At 40.9% G+C, this 27,507-nt stretch overlaps 1 protein-coding gene across 5 annotated transcripts in view; it reads right to left on the bottom strand.

Moving 5' to 3' along the window:
- Window positions 1-27,507, bottom strand: part of TTC13 (tetratricopeptide repeat domain 13) — a 93,373-nt gene that overhangs the window by 31,877 nt on the left and 33,989 nt on the right. For 2 of the 5 annotated variants that reach the window (XM_032607415.1, XM_032607416.1), the window contains exons 2-6: window positions 20,528-20,622; window positions 16,607-16,682; window positions 13,315-13,385; window positions 4,044-4,109; window positions 2,339-2,431 (exon numbers count right to left, since the gene is read on the bottom strand). In XM_032607415.1, the coding sequence (XP_032463306.1) occupies window positions 2,339-2,431; window positions 4,044-4,109; window positions 13,315-13,385; window positions 16,607-16,682; window positions 20,528-20,622 (401 nt within the window). The remainder of the gene's footprint in view (window positions 1-2,338; window positions 2,432-4,043; window positions 4,110-13,314; window positions 13,386-16,606; window positions 16,683-20,527; window positions 20,623-27,507) is intronic. The other 3 variants (XM_032607418.1, XM_032607417.1, XM_032607419.1) reach the window with 2 other exon arrangements.

A 27,507-nucleotide genomic window follows, 5' to 3' on the forward strand; every position in this document is an offset into this window, starting at 1 on the left:
AAAGATAACTTTGAACCATTAAAATAGAGGAATTGTTCAACACGGATTGGAGTCCTCCGTGGCGTCTAGCTATGCCGTCTGTAGTATTAAGTGCTGAATGGCAATTTCTAGGATTCCAGGTGTTTTGTAAGCCCTCTTCTGTGAACAACTCTCAACTCAGCAGTCATGATCTGCAGGGCCGTGAAGCAACATCTGCAGGCCTGTTCTGAATGCTCTTTTGATGGAGCCATCGGTGGTGTTCAGGCAACAATGACAATACAGAAGACAGCTCAGAATGCAGAAGTTCACCCAAATGACATACGAAAACCCAAAATGGGTATCAGTATTCATGCAATCAAGCTCAAGCAATTCATCCGGAACAGATGTCCTTAAATTAGGGTTAATTTTGTTCTTATAATAGGTCATTTCCATCAAGTTTTACTAACTGGTTTCCTCCTCTGCAGCAACTTAAAAGCAGCAAGAGAGGGAAGATTCAGGCAGGCACATGACCAGGGGCAAGAAAGCTCAGAGAGAGGAAAGCAATGGAAAATATGCCCTTAGAGTTCAAGAAGCATAGGGGTCTAGGGTTATATTTTCAAAGGAAAAACATCCCAACCCAGTATATTAACCCCTAGAGACATAAGTGAACTATCACACCCCAGCACAACAATCAATACGCATAATAAGGACCAGAGTAACTAAAAAAGGTTAAATTATGTTCACTACATATAGACTATTTCAGAAAGTATAAAAGTAAAAGCTTTCTCATAAAATAATTCCTGACGTATATAAATGGTATCCTGTAATTTAGCTGGAAGAATCACTATGTCATGACATTACTGCCTGGTGATGCCAGAAGAGGGGGATATTACTATATATTTTTAAGATCATTGGAAATCACTTTTCTGATTACTAACATCATTTGGGGTACACAATTAGCTTTTTATTAGATATACAAATTTTTTAAAGCTGCTAAATCAGTCTTCTTTCTAAGTGTGCTTAATTAAATTCATAACATTTTAGCACAGCATCAGTGTAATGGCGGGGAAAAGCACAGTACCCAGTCCCTGGAGCAGAAGGTCACCAAGTGAACCACCGAACGCTCGCCCTAAAAACCAACAGGACTCTCGTGCAGCAGCGAACAGATTACGGTCACTTAACCCTCAGGGTTACAATCCAAAAGTGCCATGAGAAAACGAATTCTTTCATTAATTGAGAAGGAATTTCCTTCAGAAAGCCAAATCCCCAATAAAACAAAAAACTCATCTTAAGAAACCGAACTGTAACTTCAGACACTACAATTCTGAGAACATCACAAATGCAGTTTGAAAATTACTGAAACACTTAGTGTGCCCTTTGCTTGCTAAGTTTTCTCCCCCAGGAGAGGGGGAAAAAGTCATTCGTCCCTTTAGTCCAACTATGAAATCCCACCAGATCAGAAAATTAAAAGTTACGTTTTACTCAGATTGAAAACATTAACATAAATTCTAAAGCATTTCACATGGTTAAATGTGCAGTAAAATAAATACAACATGAAACCTGGATGGTTGACTATTGTTTTATGAAAATGGTAAAATGGACCCATTTCATTTAAAAGGGGTGCCTTTGCACACATTCCTTTCTCTGGCCTGAACGCCCTTCTCTACCTTGCTCCCCAGGACATGGTTTCTGACCAGCTCCAGCATCACCTCTTCGGTGAGGCCTCTGCAAACACCGCCCACACCTCTCCCCTTGCCGATCTGTCCCAGGGCTCCAGCAGACCATGCTTCTCTGCTCCTGACCAAGCAGCCCCTCTCCCGGCGTCCACTGTCACACACGTTACCTGGAACTGTCACCACGTGTTGCCTCTCTGTCTCCACCGTGAGTCCCAAGTTCCAGTTATGGTCACCCTTACCTGATCTACATGTCTATGTAGATAGGTATATCTCATAAAAATTACATGCAAGTGTGCGCGCACACGCACGCACACACACACGCACACGCACACGCACACGCACGCACACATGCTTCCAAAGGCTATAAATCTCATTTGACCATACTGTCATATTGTTTTGCTGAAGTAAGTCATGTATACAATAAACACGGGGACATAGTTTTCAACAAACATTGACAGTGGTAGTACACATCAAAACTGTACACCTTAATACTAAATGTTACTGTTATATGTTAAATCACGAGTATCACTCGGCCCATAGTTTTCTAGTAATTTCAACTGTGTTTAAAGGCGTTATGTATGTATGGAGGAAAACACAATAGGTATACGGGAGTTTTAAAATTTCTCAGTAATGTAATAATAGGAAAAAAATCTGAGATTCGACTAATCCAATAACAACAGAGGGAAAAAGAAAGCCACACTCACTTCTGCTCGCTGCTCAAATACCTCTGGACGATCTGGTTCCAAGGTAATTACTCGGCTCAGTTCGAACAGAGAAAGCTCAGCATTCTTAATGTCCTTGAAAAGGCATTAGCTTAGTATGAGATACACTGTTCCTCAAAACCAGCTTGAATAGATTTTCTGAAAAAACTAATAATTTAGCAATGACATAACTACTTATTTAGAAATAAATATGAACTTAGCTTCTAAATAAGAGATCGGCCAAGTTAAATAAGCTCTATTACAATTACTTAACTCACTCAAGTCTACCTACCCATCAACAGCACATGGGACCTGGCTACCTATCCCAAGTTCCACAGAGGGCAAGACATTTTCTCAGTTTAACCTATTGAAACACCACATCAACAAATTTCAAGGGATGAGCATATACGGACACCAGTGTGCAAAACGATGCTGACCAGTGGCAATGAGGGAACAGAGAGGAGCCGTGTCAGTGTCAATCAAAACCCCTAGGCCTACACACCTACACCTGGAGAAGTCCAGGTAAACCTGTTCTCTTTAAAATTTACAAATTACTTTATCGCTGACCTTTACTAGGGGAACTTAGGTCATTTACTGATGCCCTGAACCTAACTAGGGCTATTTATTGATGCTCTGAATGTAACATTGTTTCCTTCCTAAACATCTTCATTCCCAAATCTGAGTTCCTGCTCAGTCTTCCTTCTCAAGTCTCAGAAATATACAAATATTATACAAGATTTCTCCAGTGGGCTGGCAGGCAATTAGGACAGTTTTTTTTAATTGGCAAAGATACAAAAGTGACACTTCTCCCTCAAGACATAATTTCATTTGAATATCTTTAAAAGAAATTAATAGAAAAAGTTTACGTAGAATGTTCAAGACTGAACATTTGGACATCTGATCTTAGACCATTTCATTATTTACTATATACTCTCAGGAAAAGTCTTCATTTTTATACCATAGTGCCTTTTTTGACCAAAATATATTGGGTTGACCAAAAAGTTCATCCGGGTTTTTCCGTAACATCACGAGACATACTGTTATTCAAAACCAGCTTCAATAGATTTTCTGAAAAGTCCAGTAATTTAGTAATGACATAACTACTTATTTAGAAATAAATATGAACATCTTATGGAAAAACCTGGACGAACTTTCTGGCCATCCAATACTTATTATAACCTTTCTCCTGCATTCCTCAGAGAAATAAGGGGAATAAGGCTCCAGAGACATATCTATCTGGGAAAGTATAATGTATGGTAACAAATTAAAAATAAATTTTACAAAAAAACCTTTGTTCTTTTATTCAACCTTTAAAAATTGTGGAAGGAACTCAGATTCTAAGTCCTGCTACACTACTGATGCCCCGTCTCTCTTTTACAGCAATGAGTGTTTCTCAGGAATCCAGTCAAGGTCTCGTGTTTTTCTAGGCTTATGTCCAGCTCATCATGAAATTAAGTTTAGGCTGCCAAAGGCTGTCCTTTTGGAATAGAAAGTAACCTCAGAAGACCTGGGCAGAAACTCCCATCCCCCCACATCCCAGCCACTTGATCTTGGAGAAGTCCCCTACGGCCATGGTCTCATCTGTGAACTGGAATGACACCACTGCGTGCTCCCTCAGAGCCCGGGGAGTGGTGAGGGGCTCTACGGGAACCCTGGTCCGAGTCTGATCACGTAGACACTATGGCAGGCATAACTATTCCATACTCACATGTAATCCCTTCTTTCCATAGGCTATCCCTCGGCCATAAATTGCACTAACCAGATCAGGTTCCTCCTATTCAGACCAAAACAGAAACACGTCAAAAACCATAAACAAAACAAAACAAAACAAATCAGTTTCTGCTTACAGCACGTTAATGCCACAAATGACAGCTCTACATTATGCTGCCACTACTCATGTCAGTCAATACACAGTCCCCAACCACAAAAGTCTGTATTTCTAAAGCTCATTTGAATGAGACATGAATAAGAGTTTTACATCAAAAAAAAAAAAAACACTTAAAAATAGAGAAAACCAACATTACTGAGCGCTGTGCTCGTTTCTTTCGCACAGTCGTCTTACTTAAAATGCAATCCTCTCAGCAACTCTATGCTGGGCCACCAGCAAACACAGCTCAGAGAGAAAACGGAGGTTCGGAGAAGCAGATACAGGAGTAAAGGGCCTGGGTGACACCCCCTCCTAGTTGGTCTGCTTTCAGGTAGTCATGAAATCATCTGAAAAGGAGAGAACCCGTCGGAGCCAGCACAACAAGGAACAAGAGGTGAGTCGACTCCACAGACTGTTGGGGATTAATACAGTCCTTTATTCTAAGGGGTCAGAGTGAGAACCAGACCCTTTCTGCAACCTGCTCCCATGTGGACTGGATGCAACGCCTCTCAGTCCCAAGGACCAGGGCGTCTGCTGCCCCTGCCATCAAGTCCCTACACGTGGGGCAGTGGCGTGAACTCCCGTCTGCATCTAACCTGTGCAATTCTTAGCCTCTTCTCTGAATGCTTCCCTGCATATTTAAGAAAGAAGAGTACACAGCCTCTGGCTATAAGATCCTGAAGGAAGAACCTGACAGGGCTACAGCAAATGAGCTATTTTAGAGGCTAATCTATTATCAGTTTCAAATCTGAGATCGGGTGTCTGCGGGTATTGCCGAAAAAGACACATCAACTTCAATGATGAGAAAGTGCGAAAAAATAAAGGATAAGATGCTATGCGCTGAAAAACAAAAAAAGGCTACTATAAACAGAATCAGGTACGTCACCTCAGGTAGCAAGTGGGTGCATCGCTGCCTACAGCCCAGCCCGCAGATGGGCCTCAGGGTATATGGAGAATTGGAAAAAGTCAAGTAAATAATTACAGATTTCTAGCTTCTCTTGGAAAATAAAAAAATCCAACAATGACAGACCCACATTCGGGCATGGGAATGTGAGAACGTGACAAAAACACAGGCACCGGCTGCCTATTTCGATGAAGGGTGTGTACTCACCAGCTTCCCATGAGCCCACCCGTGGTCTCTACACTACATCAATTCACTTTGCTCATTTAATGTGTTTCTCTGGCTCCCAGAGAGTTTTGGATCTCTGGTTCATAACGTACGTGTAACCGACATGAAAGGTTGTCCCTGCTATTTGCTAAATGGGAAAAAGTATGAGTTACAGAACGAGAGAGGAACGGTAGTCACTTCTTATAAATAATACTTATATAGGATTATGTGGGCCAGTAGGTGCATAGAAAGAAAGCTCTAACAGTAGTTTTCTCTAGAGAGTGGGATTACTAGGTATCTTCCTATTCTGCATAATACGCTGGTGCATTCCTTTCAATTGTTGAAAACAAACACACATACAGTTATAATCAGAAAAAAAAAGTGTTAAGTAAGACATATTACAGAAAATAACAGAAAACTACTGTCAACTGAAAATATCGTATTTAAATAAATAAAGAGAAAATTTATTATAAATTATAGAAAATTTAGGAGATGAAGAAAAGCTCAAAAAATAAGGTAAAAGGCATCCTACAATCCTGTCACCCAGAGATAACACTAAACATTTAAATATTCCTCTGGAGACTTCCCTGGTGGTGCAGTGGTTAAGAATCCGCCTGCTAATGCAGGGGACACAGGTTCGAGCCCTGGTCCGGGGAGATCCCACGTGCCGCAGAGCAAATAATCCCGTGCACCACAACTACCGAACCTGAGCTCTAGAGCCCATGTGCTGCAACTACTGAGCCCGCGTGCTGCAACTACTGAAACCTGCGCTCCTAGAGCCCGCGCTCTGCAACAAGAGAAGCCACCGCACTGAGAAGCCCACGCACCGCAATGAAGAGTAGCCCCAGCTCGCTGCAACTAGGGAAAGCCCACGCGCAGCAACGAAGACCCAACGCAGCCAAAAATAAAAATTAAAAACTAATAAATAAACACATAAATATTCCTCCTGGCTTAAAGAAAGGCAGAGCAAGTAGTTTGAGAGAGGGATACAGGTACAGAGGGTGAGGAGAAGCAGGAAAAAAAGAGTTCTCCACTGAGGAATCAAAGTCAGACGGTCTTCACGTTTTTCCCTAGCAATGGCACCTGCCAGAAGACAGAACAGTCAACAGAGCAGCACCTCGGCCAGGCTGGGTGGGGCTGGTGAGCCCATGCAGCTCATGCCTGCTGATGACAGGCCTCCAGGGAGAGGAAGCCCCACTTTCAGAGAAGTTTTTCTCCTCAACTGAGGAAAATTTTATACCAGATGACAGGAGGTTAGTTAGAAAAAAGTGCATTTAAATAACGAGTTATTCTACTTGCGTGACGGACATCTCCATACACCCAGTGGCCACTCCAGCCACCCTGGGAGTTGTCCTCATGTCCCCAGCCAACATATCTACTCAAGATATCCCGGTGCTTTCACCTGCTGATCTATCAGCCACTGTCCAGTTTGCAGCCTTCCCCTCTCACCTGGCTACTGCAATGGCCTTAAGCACGCTCCTGTTTCTTCCCATCCAGTCTCCAGGCCCACACTAAGCCGTCTCAGGGTGATCATGACACTCCCCTGACTGAGACTGTTCACTGCCCCCCAGCACCTACACTAGCAAAATTGGAACATTTCCACTCTCATCCACAGTAGGAAATACATTTTACACCGTAACCCAGTACACTCATACATGTATACATAAACATACACACAAACACACCAGAAACAAGTGTCACTAACGTCGCATCAAGAGCCTCACTACACACAGTGTAATCTGGTACTTCCTCGTCTGGTATGTTTCATTAAAAAAATGCTAGTCTTGACTCACCAATTAATTTCAGGGCCCACTAAAAGGTAGCGCCTCGTAATTTGAAAAACAGTGAGGTAACATCTAAATGCCTTTGCAAAAAGTACTGATCATTTTCCTGCCTCTCTGTTCACCTCCTTCCTCTGCCCCACTCACAATTCATACTCTAATTAAAATTTGGCTTAATGGGGACTTCCCTGGTGGCGCAGTGGTTGAGAGTCCGCCTGCTGATGCAGGGGACACGGGTTTGTGCCCCGGTCCGGGAAGATCCCACATGCCGCAGAGCGGCTGGGCTCGTGAGCCATGGCCGCTGAGCCTGCGCGTCCGGAGCCTGTGCTCCGCAACGGGAGAGGCCACAACAGTGAGAGGCCCGCGTATCGCAAAAAAAAAAAAAAAAAATTGGCTTAATGGGACTTCCCTGGTGGTCCAGTGGTTAAGACTTCGCCTTCCAATGCAGGGGCTGTGGATTCCATACCTGGTCGGGGAGCTAAGATCCCACATGTCTCATGGCCAAAAAACCAAAACATCAAACAGAAGCAGTATTGTAACAAATTCAATGAAGACTTTTAAAAAATGGCCCACATCAAAAAAAAAAAATCTTAAAATAATAATAAAAATTGGCATTACTTAATAGTTCCCTAGATACAACAGGGTCTCCCAAGCTCGGTGCATTTGCAAATGCTCTCATCTGCCTGAAACACCCACCCACGGCCTCTGTGCCCAAGAAAGTCCTTCAATCCTTGAACCCTCTCTTCTGACGCCTTCCAGATGCCCCTGGAAAATAGATACGCCCCTCTCCTCTGTTCCACTATATGTCATATGGATGTGAGCCATTCATTCAACAAATATTTACTCAGGGCCAGCTATGAGCCATGTCCCGGCCCATGTGCTATGAATACCATAGTAAGCGAGAACCAACACAGAAGGCAAAAAAGATGCTTGCCTTCTTGGAGCACAGGCAAAGAATCACTGACATAAATGTAAAGTTACACCTTCAGTAAATGCTAGAGTAATAAATGGTGCTTTTAGAAAACGTATAAAGACTTAAACAAGGTTAGGAAGGATTTCCTACGGGAGAGATACCTGGGTTGAGATCTGTAGAGGATGGGGGAATCCCAGAATGACTGGTCCAGGCAGCGGGGGCAGACGGTACAAAGGCTCAGAGGGACGCGGGGAACACGGCATCTCCAAGCTCAGGTTGGAGAGGCAGGTAGGGACCTCATTAAGGATTTTTATCTCTAACCTAAAAGTAGCAGCAAAGTATATGTGTGTTTAAAGTACATGTTTGTATGGTATGTACATGTGAGTGTGTGTGGAGGGTGTGAGGAGAGAAGCCAGGAACCGAGAGCCCCATCTGTCATCTGGCAGATGGAAGTGGCTCAGCCGTGGTTTGAACAGAGCCGGGAGTAGCAGATGGACAAAGGAGATACTTAGGAGGCACACAGACAGAGTTGGTGATGAAGTAAGTGGCACACATGTGTGTGGAACACGTAGCCTCACATAACCCTGTGCCATTCGTTGAGCTTGGCGACACTAGGATACGAGTAGGAATTCTTTTTCAGTTGTGGCTGGGGAGGGTCTGGTGGGATCAGGGGAGAGCAGGCAGTCGATTTGGAACCCGTAATACTAGACTATGATAACTACCGCAATAACTAAACATCCTTCTGTGCGGTTGCAAGAAAATTCTGAAAAGAAGAGTCAGTCGAATGGAGAAAACCTAAAGACGTTACAGATGCACGTTTGTTTTCTCTAGTATTCAACTTACACGTTCTTTTTAGAATTTCTTTTCGACAGCGTAGAAGGATCTATAATTATTGTGGCTGTTACCACACCACAATATAGCCTAGTATTACAGGTTCCTAAATATAAATAGTAGATTTTATTGCTTTTTTTGATTGATACAACTTTATTACTTTATCACTGGCTTTGGATGTTAACAAGTCAAAACTCTTTCTTTATGAAATGTCACAATGAATTATGGTTTCAAATAAAAAACAATGTTTATTTCTAAAAACTAATTGAGCTCAGAATATCATTTCAAAGTATTTTTGAATACACAAGTCTAATAATATTTACACTTTATAAAGTTTTCAGAATTTTAAATGAATTAAATTAAACTAATATTTCAATCATCCAATATCACTCACTTTATGCAAATGCAAAATCATGGTATAATAAGACTGTTATCTTACTGGATCATGTCCACTTAAATGTCTCAATTCTCAAAAGAATCAATTTTTTTAAACCCACAAAAGTCTAATTTACCACCTTCATTATATTATTTACATAGTGATTTTAAAATTTACAAATATTAATTTTTCCACCACAAGGCTGGCTTTTTGTTCAAACTCGAAAGTCACTGGATCAAAGACAAACGAATAAGTCAAAAACGTCACTGCACAGCAACGTAACAAGGATTAAGTTCTGTGTAAGTGGCAGGCGCACATACATATGTACATAAAAGACGGTTACAAGATCACGTGCAGAGGAATGCTTTACACTTTGTCTGCTAATGCGAAGTTCTTTCATGAATTCAATTCCACCAGAATCAGATCAGAATCAGATGAGCTCAAGGTCACACAACTAACAGCAAAGGCCAACTGCCTCATAACATTGTCACAGCACTTACGTCACCCAGCCCTGCATGAGCATCAAAGCAGCACAGACATCAGGAAAGGGTCCCGCTTTCAAGAACGCTATGATGGAGGTGCTGACACATGTGCAAGTGACACAAGGACACTGACGTGGAGACAACACTGACTGATACGCTTTTAAAATCAAGAGGTTCCAATGAAGACGGACAGATCTATTAAGTCTTGAAATTGTGCTCAGTTGGAAACCTTGATGCTCAAGGAACACTGTATTCCTTTATAGACGTGCCAAACAACCCATACTTGGATAAATATTCAAAGGAACAGTTTGACACAACAAAGATTATGGAAATAGCCCTTAAGTTTGTTCTCTGATGCTGGAGCTAAGACCACAAGAAAGTATAAAAGCTTTACATCAAAAGGTCACTCTGGAATATGAGTGGCCCTCATGCATAGATTCAAATTTCACATTAAATGATCCTATATAAATGGTGACTATAATAAAATCCTAGCCCCCATGGCCCCATCTGTCTTCAGCTTTCTATGAATGAAGTCCGATTCTATGCACTCCCGCTTCACCCTGGAGTTCGCGGGCTGTCCAAGAGAAACACTTTGTCGGGAGATAACAAGCTAAAAAAAACTGGAAAAGCTTGTCTGTGAACAGTTATCACTGAAGATTTGTTAAACGATGTTTATTGGCTTAAAAATAAAAGAGTTGGGCTTCCCTGGTGGCTCAGTGGTTGAGGGTCCGCCTGCCGATGCAGGGGACACGGGCTCGTGCCCCGGTCCGGGAGGATCCCACATGCCGCGGAGCGGCTGGGCCCGTGAGTCATGGCCGCTGAGCCTGCGCGTCCGGAGCCTGTGCTCCGCAACGGGAGAGGCCACAACAGTGAGAGGCCCGCGTACCGCAAAAAAAATTTTTTTAAATAATAAATAAATAAAGAGTTGTCGCACATGTGGAAAGATCCTGCAAGGAACAGGTGAACATCTGATAGCATATACTGACAAAAAATGACCCTCTGGTGATGCTAGGTTGAGTCCTAACTTGGCATCCCTCCATGCTTGAAGAAATGCTTTACCACTACTCTGAATACTGGATACGAAAAAGTATTGCTGGGGTAAAAATCAGTTTCATTACTGCCAAGACCCAGTATTGCTGCATTTGCCAATAAAAGAAAAGGAAGAGCAGTTAGATTTAAAGAATGGTCATACTTTAAAAATACAATATAAAGAGATTGATTTATGCAAATTCTGATTCATGGTAAGAAAAGGAGTTTTGGTCAATTAGAGAAGTAGCAATAACTAATCTTTGGACACTTGCTACCGTGTGGTTGTGCAGTTTCTTGATGAGATTGGCTATCAAAGATTTGAAGAAATCCATGAAAAGCTCTTAAACAGGAATTATGTACATCCGTTTCAAACATAAAGCCTAATATGGAAAAGTTATGTCCAGAAAAGCAGGATCAAGTCTCTTATTAAAATTTTTAAAAAGAATTTTAGCACTTAATGTCAAATCTTTGTATTTTGCATTTAGCATAGTCACATAACGTAAAGAAAATGTGACAGATTTTCACCAGGCTCTATCTGGATGTCTCTAAATTTGCTCCTGCTTACTCCAGCGTGTCATGATTTTCCACGTGTGTTATAATGCAGAAAAGGCTGGGAAGCACCGAAACAAAGGGGAAGAGAGACATCCCCAAGAAGAGCACCGGCAGGAAAGCCAAAGGCATTGAATTCCCATGTAAAGACGTGTCATGAATGACAACGCAGTCTCGTCTTCTGCGGGCCCGTAGCATTTGAACTTTCTGCTGCTCCATCATCCTCTATTCCTGCCCCATCGTAGCCTGAATCACCAGTCACCAGTCCAACCTTATAACCCACACATTCTCAAAGAAAAATTTACCAGTCGAAAGCAACCCAACGCAGATTGATGAAAATGTTATATCAAACTTCAACATATTAATATCTTTTCATAGCACAAAGAGAAAAATTCTGATCTACTTTCTGAATGCAACTGCAAGGAATAGATGTCTTACGATAATAAATGGACAACAGAGATACCATGGAGTCACTAAAATTATGATTGTAGAGAAAGACTGAGAAACATTTATAAAATTAAGTAAAAAAGTAATACAAAATAGTACGTAAGTTCAGATTATAAAAAACAAATGCATACTTTGAAAAGGTCATAAACTGAAATAATGGTAGAGTGGCAGAATTAGGAAATTTTTCATTACTTAAAGTTTTTTCTTTAACGTTGTTATATTGCCTTCAGCTAGACGGATAACAATATTTTTCAAAAAGTTAAATAAATTGCTAATATGTCTGCAAGCCTGTACTGTTGTCTTCTGTTGGCTACCGTAAATTAACTGACATTTGTTCCTATAAATGTATCAAAACCTCCCTTTCAAGCCAGGGTGTTAAAGTGCTTTCTTACCTTTTTGAATACTGCAGTGGTAAACAGAAAGGCGATTTTTAAAACTTTATAATCTACCCATCGTACTTTAAACTCCACTGAAGAATATTATTCCCTCTGACCACTCAAACACATAGCCGCTTGGATCTAAGCACTTTAAAGTAATAACTATAAAAATGTCTTATTGATTATTTGAGAGTGAAGATAGAATTGTCAACATAATTAATCATATGTTTAAAAAGAGAAAACAAAAGCAGAGCAAAAATTTCAAAAATAATACTTTAAAATTAAGTCTGCCTGCTGGATTGTAAACTATCTATTGGCTCTTACTGTATTAGCACAGATGAATATGCCAGAATGGTCCTTTGAATAGCTGAAATTAACTGAGCACTTACTATGTGCCAGGCACCTAGTAAAGTACTTTTTAGGATATTTCATTCAAACTGAACGAGAATATTTTTGGGGGTAGTTATTATTATGCCCATAATCCAGGTGGTTAAATAACTTGCTAGTAAGCAGCAGAGTAGATGAGAACTTGGGTATTTCTAACTCTACTTGACCCTCCTGGACAAAGAATGGATAATGGCCAGGCATCTACCAGAGTACAGTTAAATCATGACCTGAGATACACAGCCAGCAATGTCAGGCTGCATTGCAGGTCTCCTATGCAACTCTTACACTTGCGTATGATAGCACTTGGTCTGTACCGGATTTTAACACAGCCATCAATCGATAGAGGCCCAATACTTCCACTGAAGAGTCTCATAATTATACTTTAAGGTGAGAAACAAATCCACGAATGGACTTAAGCGTGCAGATCAACTCCTGCATGGAGAGTAAACATCCGTAGCTCTAAGAATTTCCAGTGTCCACATCTCATGGGAGATATCAAGGTAGAGAGGAATATGAACTGAAGCTAACGTCTGTCTTTTTGAAACTCGGTTTGAATCTCACCTCTGCCACCTGATGGTGGGGAGACTACAAGCAAATTGCCTCATCTCCTTAGATCGCATTTTCCTCCTTTAAAATAAAGTAATACTGCAAAGATTAAATGAGAGCATGTTACAAGGCCTGCACTAAGAAAGTGCTCAGTCAGGGCTGATTTCCTTTACTTTCTTGTAAAATCTTAAAATCCATGTTTTATTGCAGCACTTTAGCTATGCATAAGTCCATATTTTTGTCGTGACTATAAACTTGCAATCATATAATTAAGAAGAAAAATTACCTGAAGCATTGTTGAAAAATGTCTTATTGCTTCATCATAGAGACCACTGCCAATCAACACATATGCAATAGCTATGAAAAAATACAGAAACATTAAAGGAACGAATAAAGGATCTCAGACTGGAATCGGTAACTAAATTCTTTACCAAATCTTAAAAGGCAGCTCCAAGGACTGGAAGCAATTAAAGAAAACCTAGAAGTTAATACGATGTAATTGAATTCTCCTACCACTCAGCACTTGCTAATCAGTCTTCTAGTTCCATCTAGATTTAAATTATTAAAGCCATCTATAAAACACCTGCCTACAAGAAGTAATTATCTTTTTCTAAGCCCATCACTCACTTTCAAATACCAAATAATCTTTACGATGTTTCTTATCTATATATACAAAAGAGCTAGTAATAAGCCTGAATAATGTCCATATAACATGGCAATGTGACTTTACTGTGAAAGTTAGAAGAAATACCCCAATAGCATCACATATCTCGATTCCTGCAGGTGCTGAATTTACTGCCAATTACCTAGTAAGAACAAAAACAGAGGCTCCAATTAATATATATTAATATGGTGCTTAACTGTAGATATAATTCACAGCACTGCAAAAGGCCACTAGTCTTTTCTCTAGCTCTTCTATTCAAAATATAGTCAAGACACTACTCAAAATATACTCTAAAGATCACAGATAGTTTTTAATCAAATTGTTTAGGTAAGTGGTATTTTGAAATTAGAGCCATGAATATCTCTTAAAACATGGCACAACTTAGACTAAACGTTTTCACCTGTCAAAAAAACCAATAAATTTTAATATTCTAGATTACATTTTTATCTATAATATTTGCCCTAACTCCCTAAAGTCCCAAATATCCCTGAAAAATTGTATTCCTAACTCAATATAATACTATTTTGATCATATTTCTTTGCAAAAAAGACTTTATGCAACCCTCTAATTCAAGGACATAATTACGTGTTCAAGAAGATGGGTAACTAAAACTTTTAAGGTCATTCAGAGTTTAAATTCCTTGACACTAAAAAGTAGTCAAAACATTAAATGCAGAAAGAGATTTAGAGTGTCTTTATAACTAACCTGAGAAAAGTAAAGTTCAGAAACATACAAGAGCTTTTGGGGGCATTCATCAACATGAGAAGAGGACTGTTTTCATCCTAATTTTTTTGAAAAGATAATTAAGCTCAAACTCGCTATTCAGAATAATGGGAATGGATACTATTCAGGTAGTTGTAGCAGACAATGAGATAACCAGAGACCTCTTCGGCGGGGGTCAGCGGCATTAGTAGTAAAAACAACAACAACAATAATAGTTACATGTACAGTACCCTTAATACGTGCCAGGCACAATCCTGATTATATGCATGTATCATAACCCATTTACTCCTCAATCGCAGTGAGGGAGGTACAACTGTCATCCCCACTTGCAGACAAGGAACTGAAGCATTTAAACTGTCCAAAGACAGCATGCAGTGAGACAAAGGAAACAGGCTGCCTGGCTCCAGGACCCACCCATCTCTGAGAAAATTCTGGGCTGCACTGAAACTACTGTGCACGGGGCTGGACTGCAAAATCGTTTGAATTCCTTGATGATTGGATGAACAGGGGCTGAAACATAAACTTGTGCATTTTTGAGTGTAGGAAGATACTTTAGAAAGCCAAGAACTGGGCTCAGATTCTGGCCCCGCCACTCGCTGGCTGTGTCACCACAGGGACCTCAGTCGCTCTCATGACTCTCTGAGTCTTGCTTAACAAGCCTGTAGAAAATTTTCTTAGATTCCTTTCAGATCTAAATTTTCAGAATTTCCTATCTATCTTCCCATAATCAGTAAATATCTGTTGAATGAACAAATGAATAAGTGACCCATAAAAACAAATACGGCTTTAGCGGATAGATGTTATACTTGGCAACATGTTGAAAATTTTCGTCCTTGGCTAGCCTACTGAACTCCACTCAAATAAAATCAAATGCAGCTCTCAAATATTTCCATCTAAAAGTAAATATTTTTTTGAGAAAAACCCAAAAGTATGCATTAAAAAGTAACCTAAATCTTGGACAAATATAAATAACTGTTCGTACTAGGATCTAAATTTGGTTGTGGGAGTTCAAAGACATAAAGAAAAAACTAGGATAGCTGGAATCTCCCAGAAATTGCTAATAACCAGCAATTCCACATCTCCGCACAATGTGTATGTTGACAGAGGTCATTTTTCCAAGAAAAAAAATACTGAGGTTCAAAAGCTCCTAAGCCAGCTCAGGGCCTATCCTATCCCAGGGTGTACTACGATTATTCTTAGAGCACAGGACAGGCCTGGCACACGTTAGACTCTTAATTCATTATTTAATAAATGAATATAAGGCTCAACAGAATCCAAGGACTACAACAGAGACCAAATCTGATGCCTTAAAGGATAATTAATTCTCCAAGCCCACTCAAAGAATATAAACAAAAAGTGATTAATACTTTCAAAATAGTCAACTCTCAATTATCTGCACTAACAAAGGAAGAAGCCAATACAAGAAGTGCTCAGTCTTAATATAAAATGCATATGGTAGAAGAAAGGATAAAATGGTTATGTGTAAATCAGACAGAAAAAAATTTCTACAGGCGCTTTGGGCCACCAGGCAACATGTGGGAGAACGCACTTATGTGAAATCTGTCCAGCTGCAGTGTTCAGTCCTCTATTCAATTTTGTTTCCACTCTTTCAAGTGTGAGCTGACCAGGCACTGATGGAGACACACCCAGAGCATATCAGACACTGGCGAAACCAGACCGTTTTAAGACGTGCCTCGAACAAGCCAAACTGCGTGACCCGTTTGCCGATTAGAATGAACTCAACTTTCTACACCCACATGCTTAGACCCAACAATAACTGATTGGCCCCACAGTAAAATTAACTCAAACCTAGCTATTTTATTACAAAGAAGACTGAAGTAGGTATGATTCTCTCCTGCTTTTACTTCTCTGTTGTTCATATTTGATGACAGCACACAAATAACCTTCTAATGAACGCTAGTAGCTCATAAGAACTCGTTACCATAATTATTAATCTCCATAGAAACAGAGGTGTGGAACAGTCCTTACGGATTCCATCCAGACCTTTTATTTTATGACTTATAGTACCGAGACCCTCACAAGGGTTGAATGCCCTCCCTACCCAAGATCAAACCTCTCGTGCCGGCAGAGCCAGGCTCTGTGCTCTTTCTGTCTCACCATCCTGCCTACCTGCATCTGATCATAAATTCTAGGCAAATCTCCCAGGAACAGCCCCCGAGTCAAGTCTCACCTAACTCTTCATTTGTGCTGTCGTTATCAGTAGCAAATGGGAATCTCTTTTGTTCGGCAATAGACTTGGCCTGGCTCTGAAATAAAAAACAAACATACATTTTTAGCTTATCGCAGATGAGGAGAAACTTACCATGAAACCTGTATTTAAAAGAATTAAAGCTACATTCGATTTATACGAAAGCGAGAAAATATTCACATTAAGTCATATCAATCATGTACTTCAGGGACACAATTTGTGCTGTAACTGATTTGCTTCCTCTTCTTATCACTAGTGGTTTTTGGTTTCCAGGAACACCTATCTTTTTACTTTCATGGGGATTAATCTTCCCGGCTGTTTCAAAGCTCCCTCCACAGACTACTCAATGACATCGATCATGTTACAAACATCACACTCTAGTGTTTGGTCTCCAAAGTGGCTTGATAACAGAATTTTTTTTTAATAAATTTATTGATTTCTGACTGCGTTGAGTCTTTGCTGCTGCGCGCAGGCTTTCTCTAGTTGCGGCGAGCAGGGCCTACTCTTCACTGCAGTGCTCGGGCTTCTCATTGCGGAGGTTTCTCTTGTTGCGGAGCACGTGCTCTAGGGGCGCGGGCTTCAGCAGTTGTGGCTCGCGGGCTCAGTAGTTGTGGCTCACAGGCTCAGTAGTTGTAGTGCATGGGCTTAGCTGCTCTGCGGCATGTGGGATCTTCCCGGGCCAGGGCTCGAACCCATGCCCCTGCATTGGCAGGTGGATTCTTAACCACTGCACCGCTAGGGAAGTCCCCCAGAATATTGCCTTTTAAACTTTAAAAATAGTTCAGAAGTAAGAGCTACAGTTTGTTGGGACTTCCCTGGGGGGTCCAGTGGTTAAGTCTTCGCCTTCCAATGCAGGGGGCCCAGGTTCGATCCCTGGTTGTGGAGCTAAGATCCCACATGCCTCGTGGCCAACAAACCAAAAAAAACACATAAAACAGAAGCAATATTGTAACAAATTCAATAAAGACTTTAGAAATGGTCCACATCAAAAAAAAAAAATCTTTTAAAAAAAAAAGCTATAGGTGGTACAGGGATGACACCATAATAGGACCAGCCAAACCTGACCAAGAAACAAGACATGCTATTAAATAACGCATAGCAGGCGATGAACATAACCACACTACTTGGTGCATCTGAAGACACGCATATGCACACTTGGCAGAAAAGCTAAAGCAAAAGCGGAAGCTAGGGAAAAACTAAGTAAGTTAGCTTAGCAATTGGAAAGATTCTATAGGCAGCAATGGTCCAACATACAAAATGACGGCTCTATTGTGTTTTGGAGACGAATCATGTCTGATTATGCAAACAGCTGTCACTCTGCCAGAAGATTTGACTGCCGACACTAAGTTGTGATATGCTTAGCCTACAGGGTACACGTTAAAATGATAGCTTCATACCAGATTCACCTAAGATATGATTAAAACTTGTACATACACAGAGACAGGAAAAGCTAAGATAATACAAGACTAAAGATGTCGCTTTTGGCAAAACTTTACGCTCAGAACCAAGTGACATCTCAATTATTTGAATTCCTCTTTTTGTTAATCCATTGTACAGATGCCTACAGGCATGTATGACAGCCAAATAATTCTACACAGGTGACTCTTCTGACTGATGGATATGCTCTTTGGCTAACGATGGGTACTCATTAGCCATAGTCTCTTGGGCTTCACTGACTCAACAGAGTAACAGGTATTTCCACCTACATTCCCTACACAAAGTCAAGATTGATGTTCAGATACAGAGTGGTTTTGGGTTTGCCTGTAAAACAAGTCAAGAATAAGCTACCTCTACTTAGAACACAAGTTAAAAGACACAGGTCAGAAGGGCATCCCATCTCGGGAGACTCAGAGTTCTTGCTTCATTCCATTCAGGACCCCAAACCAAATGAAACACCTGAAAATTCTACCGCTTTGGGAATGTTTATACTTTATTTCTTCCAGTAAAACCTGGATGGTTAGAGGGGAACGCTGTCAGCTCTTTCTTGCCTTGCTCTATAGCTGGGAGCTTCCACACATGGGAACCTCATTCGGCTTCTTTAGGAAGTGGTAGATTCCACAACACGTGAGGACAGCACAGCACTGTACATACATCCAGGTGTGACCAGACATAAGTCCTTCCTCTTTACCAGCTGCTTACAGACAAACACATAAGTGCAAAACATTTTCTACTTAATAAATTGCTTAGAGCCAAGGAAAGGGGTCTATAAACAACGCTTTTAATACTTCAAAAACTTTTTATTATTTCATGCAGTATTCAACGAAGGTCTTGGCAACCATTTGCCAAGACTGTGCAAAAAAGATGGGAAGAGAAGAGAAATGAAATCCCATAAGAAGAAGAAATCATTTACTAAGCAACAATAAGAATATGCTGAAGAGCGTATCTGATTTTAAAGGGTTTGTATTATATTAGAAATAAAATTTATAACAGAAGTGGGCAGGCAAAGTATAGTAGGGACAAATTCATTTCCTGATCAAAAAGAATCTTCCCCACGTCTAATACTGCAACTATAGATATCTTCTGTGGACAGAGTGGAGCAGCTATGACCAAGGAAGTTTAAACCCACAACCCCACATTGCTAGTAGACTAACTCCAATCCACATTTCCGGTCCCTGCTCATGGTTCAATTCCTGAAAGCTGTCTTGCCTGATACCCCTAACTTAAGGGAGATTATGTTGACCCTTTGTTTTTCCTTCATATGATTTGCACAGTTATACGTCTATGCTTACTTGTATAATTATTTGATTAGTAGCTATAGAGCCCTAAGTGCTGGGACCAAGCCTCTCTGGCTCACCACTGCCTGGCTAAGTACTTGCTTAGCTCAACGCTTGACAAAAATAGGTGCAAAATAAATATCTGGAAAATGAATGAATAAATGAAGAGTTTAACTCCCATATTTTCAACCTAGGGAAAACAAAAGGCCTAGACTTATCAGCTTTCTCCCATAAGTTACTAGCTAGTGCCATCTTAAACTGGAAAGGCAAATAGTAGGTAATATTTGAATTACTATCAGCAAGAAGGTCCCTAATAACTCTAAGAATCTAATCACTCCTCCAAGGTGGGGATGATCCAGTTTCTATTTAAATGTTTTCAGTGATGGCCAACTCACTACTTCACAAAGTAGCCCATTCTGGTTTGGGACAAGGTTAATTCAAAAGTTCTTCCATATACCACGTTGACGGCTACGCGATGAGTTAAGTAAGATCAGTTGATCATTCTCTAGTTTGCGGTTTTTACCCATACTGAGTAGTTCTTACATGAAAAGGCAGAAGAGCTTTGTCTGGAGAAGAAAAGAGTATCCCTAAAGGGAAATTTTAAACAAAGGAAGCCAACAATATCTATGTGGATGTTGAAGGAAAAGGCCTGGTGAAAAACTGTTAACCTTGGGCACTGAAAGAAGAGCAGCCTCACAGAATTAAGTGTGAACAAAAATACCCTGGCACGTTGAGGCAGCCGGGCCAGAGGGGCACACACGCTAGCACGATAGGTAGATGCACGTTACGTGGCACGGTGCCAGGTGCTCGTCCCTGGAACGGAGAGGTCTCTGGTACAGCTTAGCTGGTACTGATTTAAAAAACATAGATATAAAAGATACACAGGCAAAGACTGGAAAAATAAGATTATATACGCTACCTTCAAATCCGTAAGGCTCCTAGAAGTAAGGTTCAGCCATGATCTCCTTTATTCCTTGGAACTTGAAAGTAAAGAGTCCTAGGTCCAGAATGACCAACCATCCAACGCATAAGACATAATAATTCAATGTGACTAAACACCAGATGACCTATCTTTACCTTATGCAACTGGACTCAACTCCTAGTTGATAAACAGACGCAATCTCCACCTTTTGGAACTAGTATCACCATGTTTCAGGTCACAAAAACAGAAGGCATAGAAGATGCATACCAGAATCTTTTCAGTGTTGAGAGAAAGCAAAGAGTCACAGGGTGGTGGTCCTTTGGGTTCGCAGTCGGAGTCATGGAAGTTCAAAAAGGATGACTCTGAAAAGGAAACAGTCCTTGTTATTCTCCTTACCTTAGATGTATGGCTCTTAGGTGCTTAACTATGAATTGCAGTGTGAAGAATCCACAAAATCAAAGCAAGGACAAGGGTAAAAAACACTAAAAGGGGCATCCTGTCTTCCACCTCTACAACTGGGTAACATTTTATAGTTTCCAAGTATCTCACACACGCCTCGGTGATTTCGTCCTCACAACAGTGAACATAGCTGTTAAGATCCTTTCATGGGATACCTCTGATGTGGCAGCATTTCCCAGAGGTTAAAAAAAAAAATCACAAAGAGGGGAACAAAGTCAAGCCAGGAAAACCTGATGTTAAGAGGTATGTGCTAAGGATCTAGTATCCAGAATATCTAAAAACTCCTCAAATTCAACAAGAAAAAGACAACCCCATTTTAAAAACGAGTAAAGGACTTGAACCGGCAACTCTCCGAAGATATACAAACAGCCACTACATCATTATTAACTAATGAATACAAATCAAACCACAAGGAGGTACCAATTCACACCCACTAGGATGGCTATAATTTTTTTTTTTAACGGGAAATCACAAGTGCTGGCAAGGAGGCAGAGAAATTGAACCCTTGTGCAATGCTGATGGGGATGTAAAACTGTGTGGCCACTGTAGAGTTGGCTGGTTCCTCAAAAAGTTAAAGATAGAATTACCACCTGGTCCCGCTATTCCGCTCCTAGGTACGTACCCCAAAGAACTGAATACAGGGACTCAGACAAGCACACATACGCACATGTTCATAGCAGCACCATTTACAATAACCAAAAGGTGGAAAAAGCCTAAATGTCCATCAACAGAAAACAGATAAACAAATTGTGGTATATACATATAGTGGAATATTATTCAGCCTTAAAAATGAATGAAGTGGGGACTTCCCTGGTGGTCCAGTGGTTGAGAATCTTCCTTCCAATGCAGGGGACGCGCGTTTGAGCGCTGGTTGGGGAACTAAGATCCCACGTGCCGCGGGGCAACGAAGCCGCACGCCGCAACTACTGAGCCCATGTGGCACAACTAGAGAGTCCGTGCTGCAACTACAGAGCCCACACGCTCTGGAGCCTGCGTGCCACAACTCGAGAGAGAAAACCCACGTGCCACAACGAAAGATCCCACGTGTCTCAACTAAGACCCAACGCAGCCAAAAATAAATAAATATTTTTTAAAAAACGAATGAAGTACTGATACATATTACAACATGGAAGAACCTCCAAAACAAAAACTAAGTGAAAGAAACTAGACACAAAAGGTCACATATTGTATGATTCCGTTTATATGAAGTGTCCAGAATAGGCAAATCCATAGACGCAGTATGCACCTTGGCGGTTGAAGGAGGGAATGGAGAGAAACTGCCTGACGGGCAAGGGAGTTTACTTTGGAGTGATGGAAATGTTTTGAGGTAATCGCACTACCTGGTCAACGTGCTCAATGCCACTGAACTCTTCACTTGAACATGGCTGATTTTACATTATGTGATTTTTTTTTTTTTTTTTTTTTTTTTTGCGGTACGCTGGCCTCTCACTGCTGTGGCCTCTCCCGTTGCGGAGCACAGGCTCCGGACGCGCAGGCTCCGCGGCATGTGGGATCTTCCCAGACCGGGGCACGAACCTGTGTCCCCTGCATCGGCAGGCGGACTCTCAACCACTGCGCCACCAGGGAAGCCCAACATTATGTGAATTTTGCCTCAACAACTTATTTTTTAAAATATGCTCTAATGCAGCAGTCATTAAAGAGCACAAAATTATGTTCAAGAAACCACGTGAACCAATTTATCTGAATTCTCACATGTGTGTATCCTAACGACAGGAAGGACATGACGGATCCAAGAGCCCTGGTGGGGAGCAGTGACTGAAGCCGGAATGTGAAGCCTCACAAGGCACAGCGGGGTTTAAAGGATGGATGGGTTCAGAATGGCGGGCAGAAAGGGAATGGATACTCCAGGCGGAATGAGTGGTGTACAGAAACACAAAGGCAAGCAAATGCAAAGGGGCAGTGAGCAGACCACCCTAGCTAGAGGAGGGAGTCGGTGCTGGAAAATAAAAAAGGTGACTGGTCAGACTAGGAAGTCATGGACCCAGAGAAAGGCTTTAGTCTGACAAGAATGAAGAACCAGTAATGCTTGTTGATAGGCAGTTGGATATACGTTCATCAATAACCTGTCTCCCCTACCTTTCAAGAAAGGTACCATTTGAGAACTCACACGTTGAGCTCTGTGCAAAGCACTACACAGATATGGCTGTATTCTCTTCTAACAATCTCTCCACTTTATGGAATTCTTTTTAGTTTCAATAAATAAACATCGACATAATTTTATTTTTTATTGTAATTGAAGTATAGTTGATTTATAATATTAGTTTCAGGTGTACTTTTTTTAATTAAAAATATTTATTTTTGGCTGCGTTGGGTCTTCGCTGCTGCGCGCGGGCTTTCTCTCTAGTTGCGGCGAGCAGGGGCTTCTCTTCCTTGCGGCACGTGGGCTTCTCATTGCGGTGGCTTCTCTTGTTGCAGAGCACGGGCCCTAGGCGCGCGGGCTTCAGTAGTTGCGGCACGTGGCCTCAGTAGTTGTGGCTCGCGGGCTCTAGAGCACAGGCTCAGTAGCTGTAGCGCATGGGCTTAATTGCTTGCGGCATGTGGGATCTTCCCAGAAGAGGGCTCAAACCCGTGTCCCCTGCATTGGCAGGTGGATGCTTAACCACTGCGCCATCAGGGAAGTCCAAACATTTATTTAATTTTAAATGGTTGCGCAGTATTCCATTGCATGGAATTTAACCATACCCCTATCATTGGATAATTAGGATGTCCTTTCTTTTTCCTTAATACAGACACTTTCAATGAGTATCCTTGACCTATATTTTTGCAAATTTACACAACTGGGCAATTAAAGTACAGTATAACATATGTAATTGCTGAGGCAAAGGGTGTAAACAATTTTAAGACTTTCCATATATATTGCTCCATTTCCATCTCAAAGCTTAATAATTTCATTTCCATTCACAGTGTATAACACCACTATTTCCCTCTGCTCAAAGTAGTGTCATTCTTTTCATCTTTTCCAATCTGAAAATAGTACTAGTAAGATTAAACTTTTGGTTTATTGGCCATTTGTATCTCTTTTGTAAATTGCTTATATCCTTTGCTAATTTGTAACTCATCTATTCTGGCCTAAGATTTAGAGAAGAATTTCTAATTATCTACTTTCTCACCTCAGGACCACTTATGAAATTATCAATTTGAATGCCACCTTTATAACACATTATAGTCACTGGGATCTGTTTCTAGACTCCTTTTTTTAAAGGAATCTTTGAGATGATTTACATCTACCTTCTGCAATAGCTCTGACAGATGACTCTTCAATCTCTACATGGACATTTATTTCTAAAAAATTATAGTAGTTATTCACGATCGTTGTAGAAAATACAGAAAAATCACAGAATGTAAATAAAAGTCACTTAGAATACCACCATGCGTTGAGAACCACCATGAAAATTTTGGTGTGTATAATTAGGAGTGATAATTCTGAAGTCGGGTGGCTGGGTTTACGAATTCCTGTTCTCTGCCACTGCTTACTAGCTCTTGGCCACTGACTTAGCCTCCTCCATCTTCAGTTTCTTCATTTGTAAAACAGGGTCAGTGATAAATTATCTACGTCACAGGGGTGGTTGTGAGATTTAAATAAGGAAATATAAGTAAAGCATGTGGTATAGTTTCTGACACAAAGAAGGAGCTCAAAAAATGTTTGCTACTATTGTTATCACGAGGTTGTGAGAACTGAGCTACATTGTTTTGTAAGCTGCCCTTTTAACTTAACAATATAATGTAAACACTTAACCATATGATTACATTTTCTTCTACATTATTTAAATTTAAACTTGGTGAGATTATATATCATTTTAATTTAACACTTTAGACATAAAATTTCAATTCTCTACAATAAACCTGCATTTTGTTGTTTTGTTTTGTAAACTTTCTAATCCCTTATAATGATGTTTATTCTGACTTCAGTATCATTGTTTCAATTACTATAGCCTTACAATGAGTGCATACAGGTTAATGTAAAAGCAAAGCCTCATCACCTTTTTTTAAAAAAAAAATTTCTTGGCTATTTGGATAAACATTCTTCCTTCAGATAAACTTCAGTCATTTTATTACGGTTCCAAAACAAAAAGCCCTGTATGATTTTTATTAGAATTGCATTAAAATTGTAGATTAATGAGGGGAGAAACACTTGACTTCTTTACAAAATTTAATCTTTTATTAACCTATGTGGAACTTTATCATTCTTATACAGGATGTACACGTTCAAGTCTGTTGTGATCTTAAAAAAAAAAATTGCTTGATAACCACAGATTCATCGGTGGTTGAGCATCTACTATGTTCCATCTGTTGAGCATCTACTATGTTCCAGTCACGGCCTTAGCCTCAACGGTCGTCAAAACCATAAATGACCCCAGTCCTTGTATATAGCACTCAGTGGGGAAGCTGACAGTAATCAGAGCCACATAAAAAAATGTCAGAATGCAACAGTTTAAGAGTCATGACCTAGAGCATAATCGGGAGAAGAGGTGTGTGTGCTCAGGAAAAGCTTCCAGAGGACTGAGTAACGCCAGCCAATACCGATATAGCCACCATGTATAGATACCCTCCCAATCCCCCCCCCCGTTTTTTTTTTTTTTTCTTCTTTGGCGGTACGCGGGCCTCTCACCGTTACAGCCTCTCTTGTTGCGGAGCACAGGCTCCGGACGCGCCAGGCTCAGCGGCCATGGCTCACGGGCCCAGCCGCTCCGCGGCACGTGGGATCCTCCCGGACCAGGGCACGAACCCTTGTCCGCTGCATCGGCAGGCGGACTCTCAACCACTGCGCCACCAGGGAAGCCCCCAATCCCCATTTTAAAGAAGAGGAAAACGAGGCCGACAGCCTAAGCAATTTGCAAAAGGCCACCCTCCAGCAAAGCAATGGAGGTGTTGGTTGGCTGCCTGCCATGAAAGAGTGAAGGCAGATCTAAGCGAAGTTAAGGACTTCACAGGTGAAGGTCCATGGGAGGCTGGCAGGACCGGGAGAGTGGCCCAGGCAGAGATGCAGCATACTGTCAATCTTTTGCCTTCTTAGCTGACTAGAGCTGAATATTTTATCTGTCCACATTATTGAACTTTTAACAGCTCTATTAATGTCTTCATTTACACACTGGATAACTGTGCCATCTACACGTAATTATATCAAGGTCTTTTTAATATTTATACTCACTTAGCATCTTATTTTACTGGACAAAACCTCCCCAAAGTGCTCAATAATACTCGTGATGAAAGGCACTCCTGCCTAGTCCTGAGGTTAACATGTCATTTGATGACCCAGAATTTCCTCAACTTTTGACAGTAATACTTTTAAATTTAACATTGACAAACATCCAGTGGGAAGCTGCTCTATGTGCCTATTTTGAGATTGATATATTTTACCATATAAAGGAAGGGTGGAGATCGATGCATTTTACCATATAAAGGAAGAATTCTCCTATTCTTTGCTTTACCCCAAATTTTAAATCAGGAAAGCTGGCTGAAATTTATCAAGTGATTTTGGATATTTCTTTATGATAATCGTGATTTCTCTCCTTTGAACTATCAAGGTGATTAATTCCTTGAAAAGTTGAACCATCTTTTGTACTTCTAGAATACACTAATTGATCAAGGCAGATTATTCTTTTGTTTGCTGGCTTCAGTTTACTAATATTTTACTTTGGATTTTTAGAACTATGTTAATAGCTTTCTTTTCTGCCCCCGAACTTTATCAGATTCTGGCATCAGTGTTTTCTGCTGGTTTGGTAAGGTCTGTGATACAAAACTAGTTTGTTCTAGTTGTAACTAGAGTTGTCTGGAACAGGAGGTTAAATTTGTTCTTTAATCTAAAAATATTTAACTCACCATGGATTCAATTATTTTCAAACAATAACCCAACCAGCTGTATTTAAATGCTACAGATTTCCATGAAATTAGGAAAAGTCTTGTTTTCTTCCTTGTTCAGGTCATACAAGTAATGTCATTGTGATTACTGCAGAAATAGTCTCAAAACACATTATAGAATCTCATCTTTTTCTTCTGCATCATCTTCCTGGATATTTCTCTACTGCTTCTTATTTTTAACCTATTAGCAGAGGTTTCTGCACCGTTGTTCCTTAAATTCTAACAGCCGCTACGGTTGCACACATACCCCCTCATTCATTACGTGCAGTTGCATCTGCTCCCTACTTACACGTCAGCCTTATCAGATTCATCTATTTTATTCTTTTTTAAAGAAGCAGCTCTTGGGTCTATTGATCCATTCCGTTGTTGCCCTGTTTCTAATTCATTTATTCTGGCTTTGGTCTTCTTAGCCCTGCAATTTCCTTTATTTCCTCTTCTAGTTTCCCAAGTTTAGTATCCAGTTCATTTATTCCCTTTCTTCTTTAGTATTAAGATGCCATGGAGGGCTTCCCTGGTGGCGCAGTGGTTGAGAGTCCGCCTGCCGATGCAGGGGACGCGGGTTCGTGCCCCGGTCCGGGAAGATCCCACGTGCCGCAGAGCGGCTAGGCCCGTGAGCCATGGCCGCTGAGCCTGCGGTCCGGAGCTTGTGCTCCGCGATGGGAGAGGCCACAGCGGTGAGGAAGAAAGATCAAAGACAGTGGGAAGAGAAGGAAAAAGGACAGAGCTTTGAGAAAATTGGGCACAGGAAGAGCAAAGAGGCACTGTTTCCCGTTTGTGCAGCTAGAGAGGGGTAGTGCCTGTAACTGAAGTGGGGAGTCTAAGAGGAAGAGTGCTTTTAGAGGGAAGTAAAGCGCTAACTCTGGGTTTAAGCAATTGCTCATGAGATGCTAAACCAGGAAGCTGTCTTG

Source organism: Phocoena sinus, chromosome 16 (genome assembly GCF_008692025.1).
Source record: "Phocoena sinus isolate mPhoSin1 chromosome 16, mPhoSin1.pri, whole genome shotgun sequence".
NCBI lineage: Eukaryota > Metazoa > Chordata > Mammalia > Artiodactyla > Phocoenidae > Phocoena > Phocoena sinus.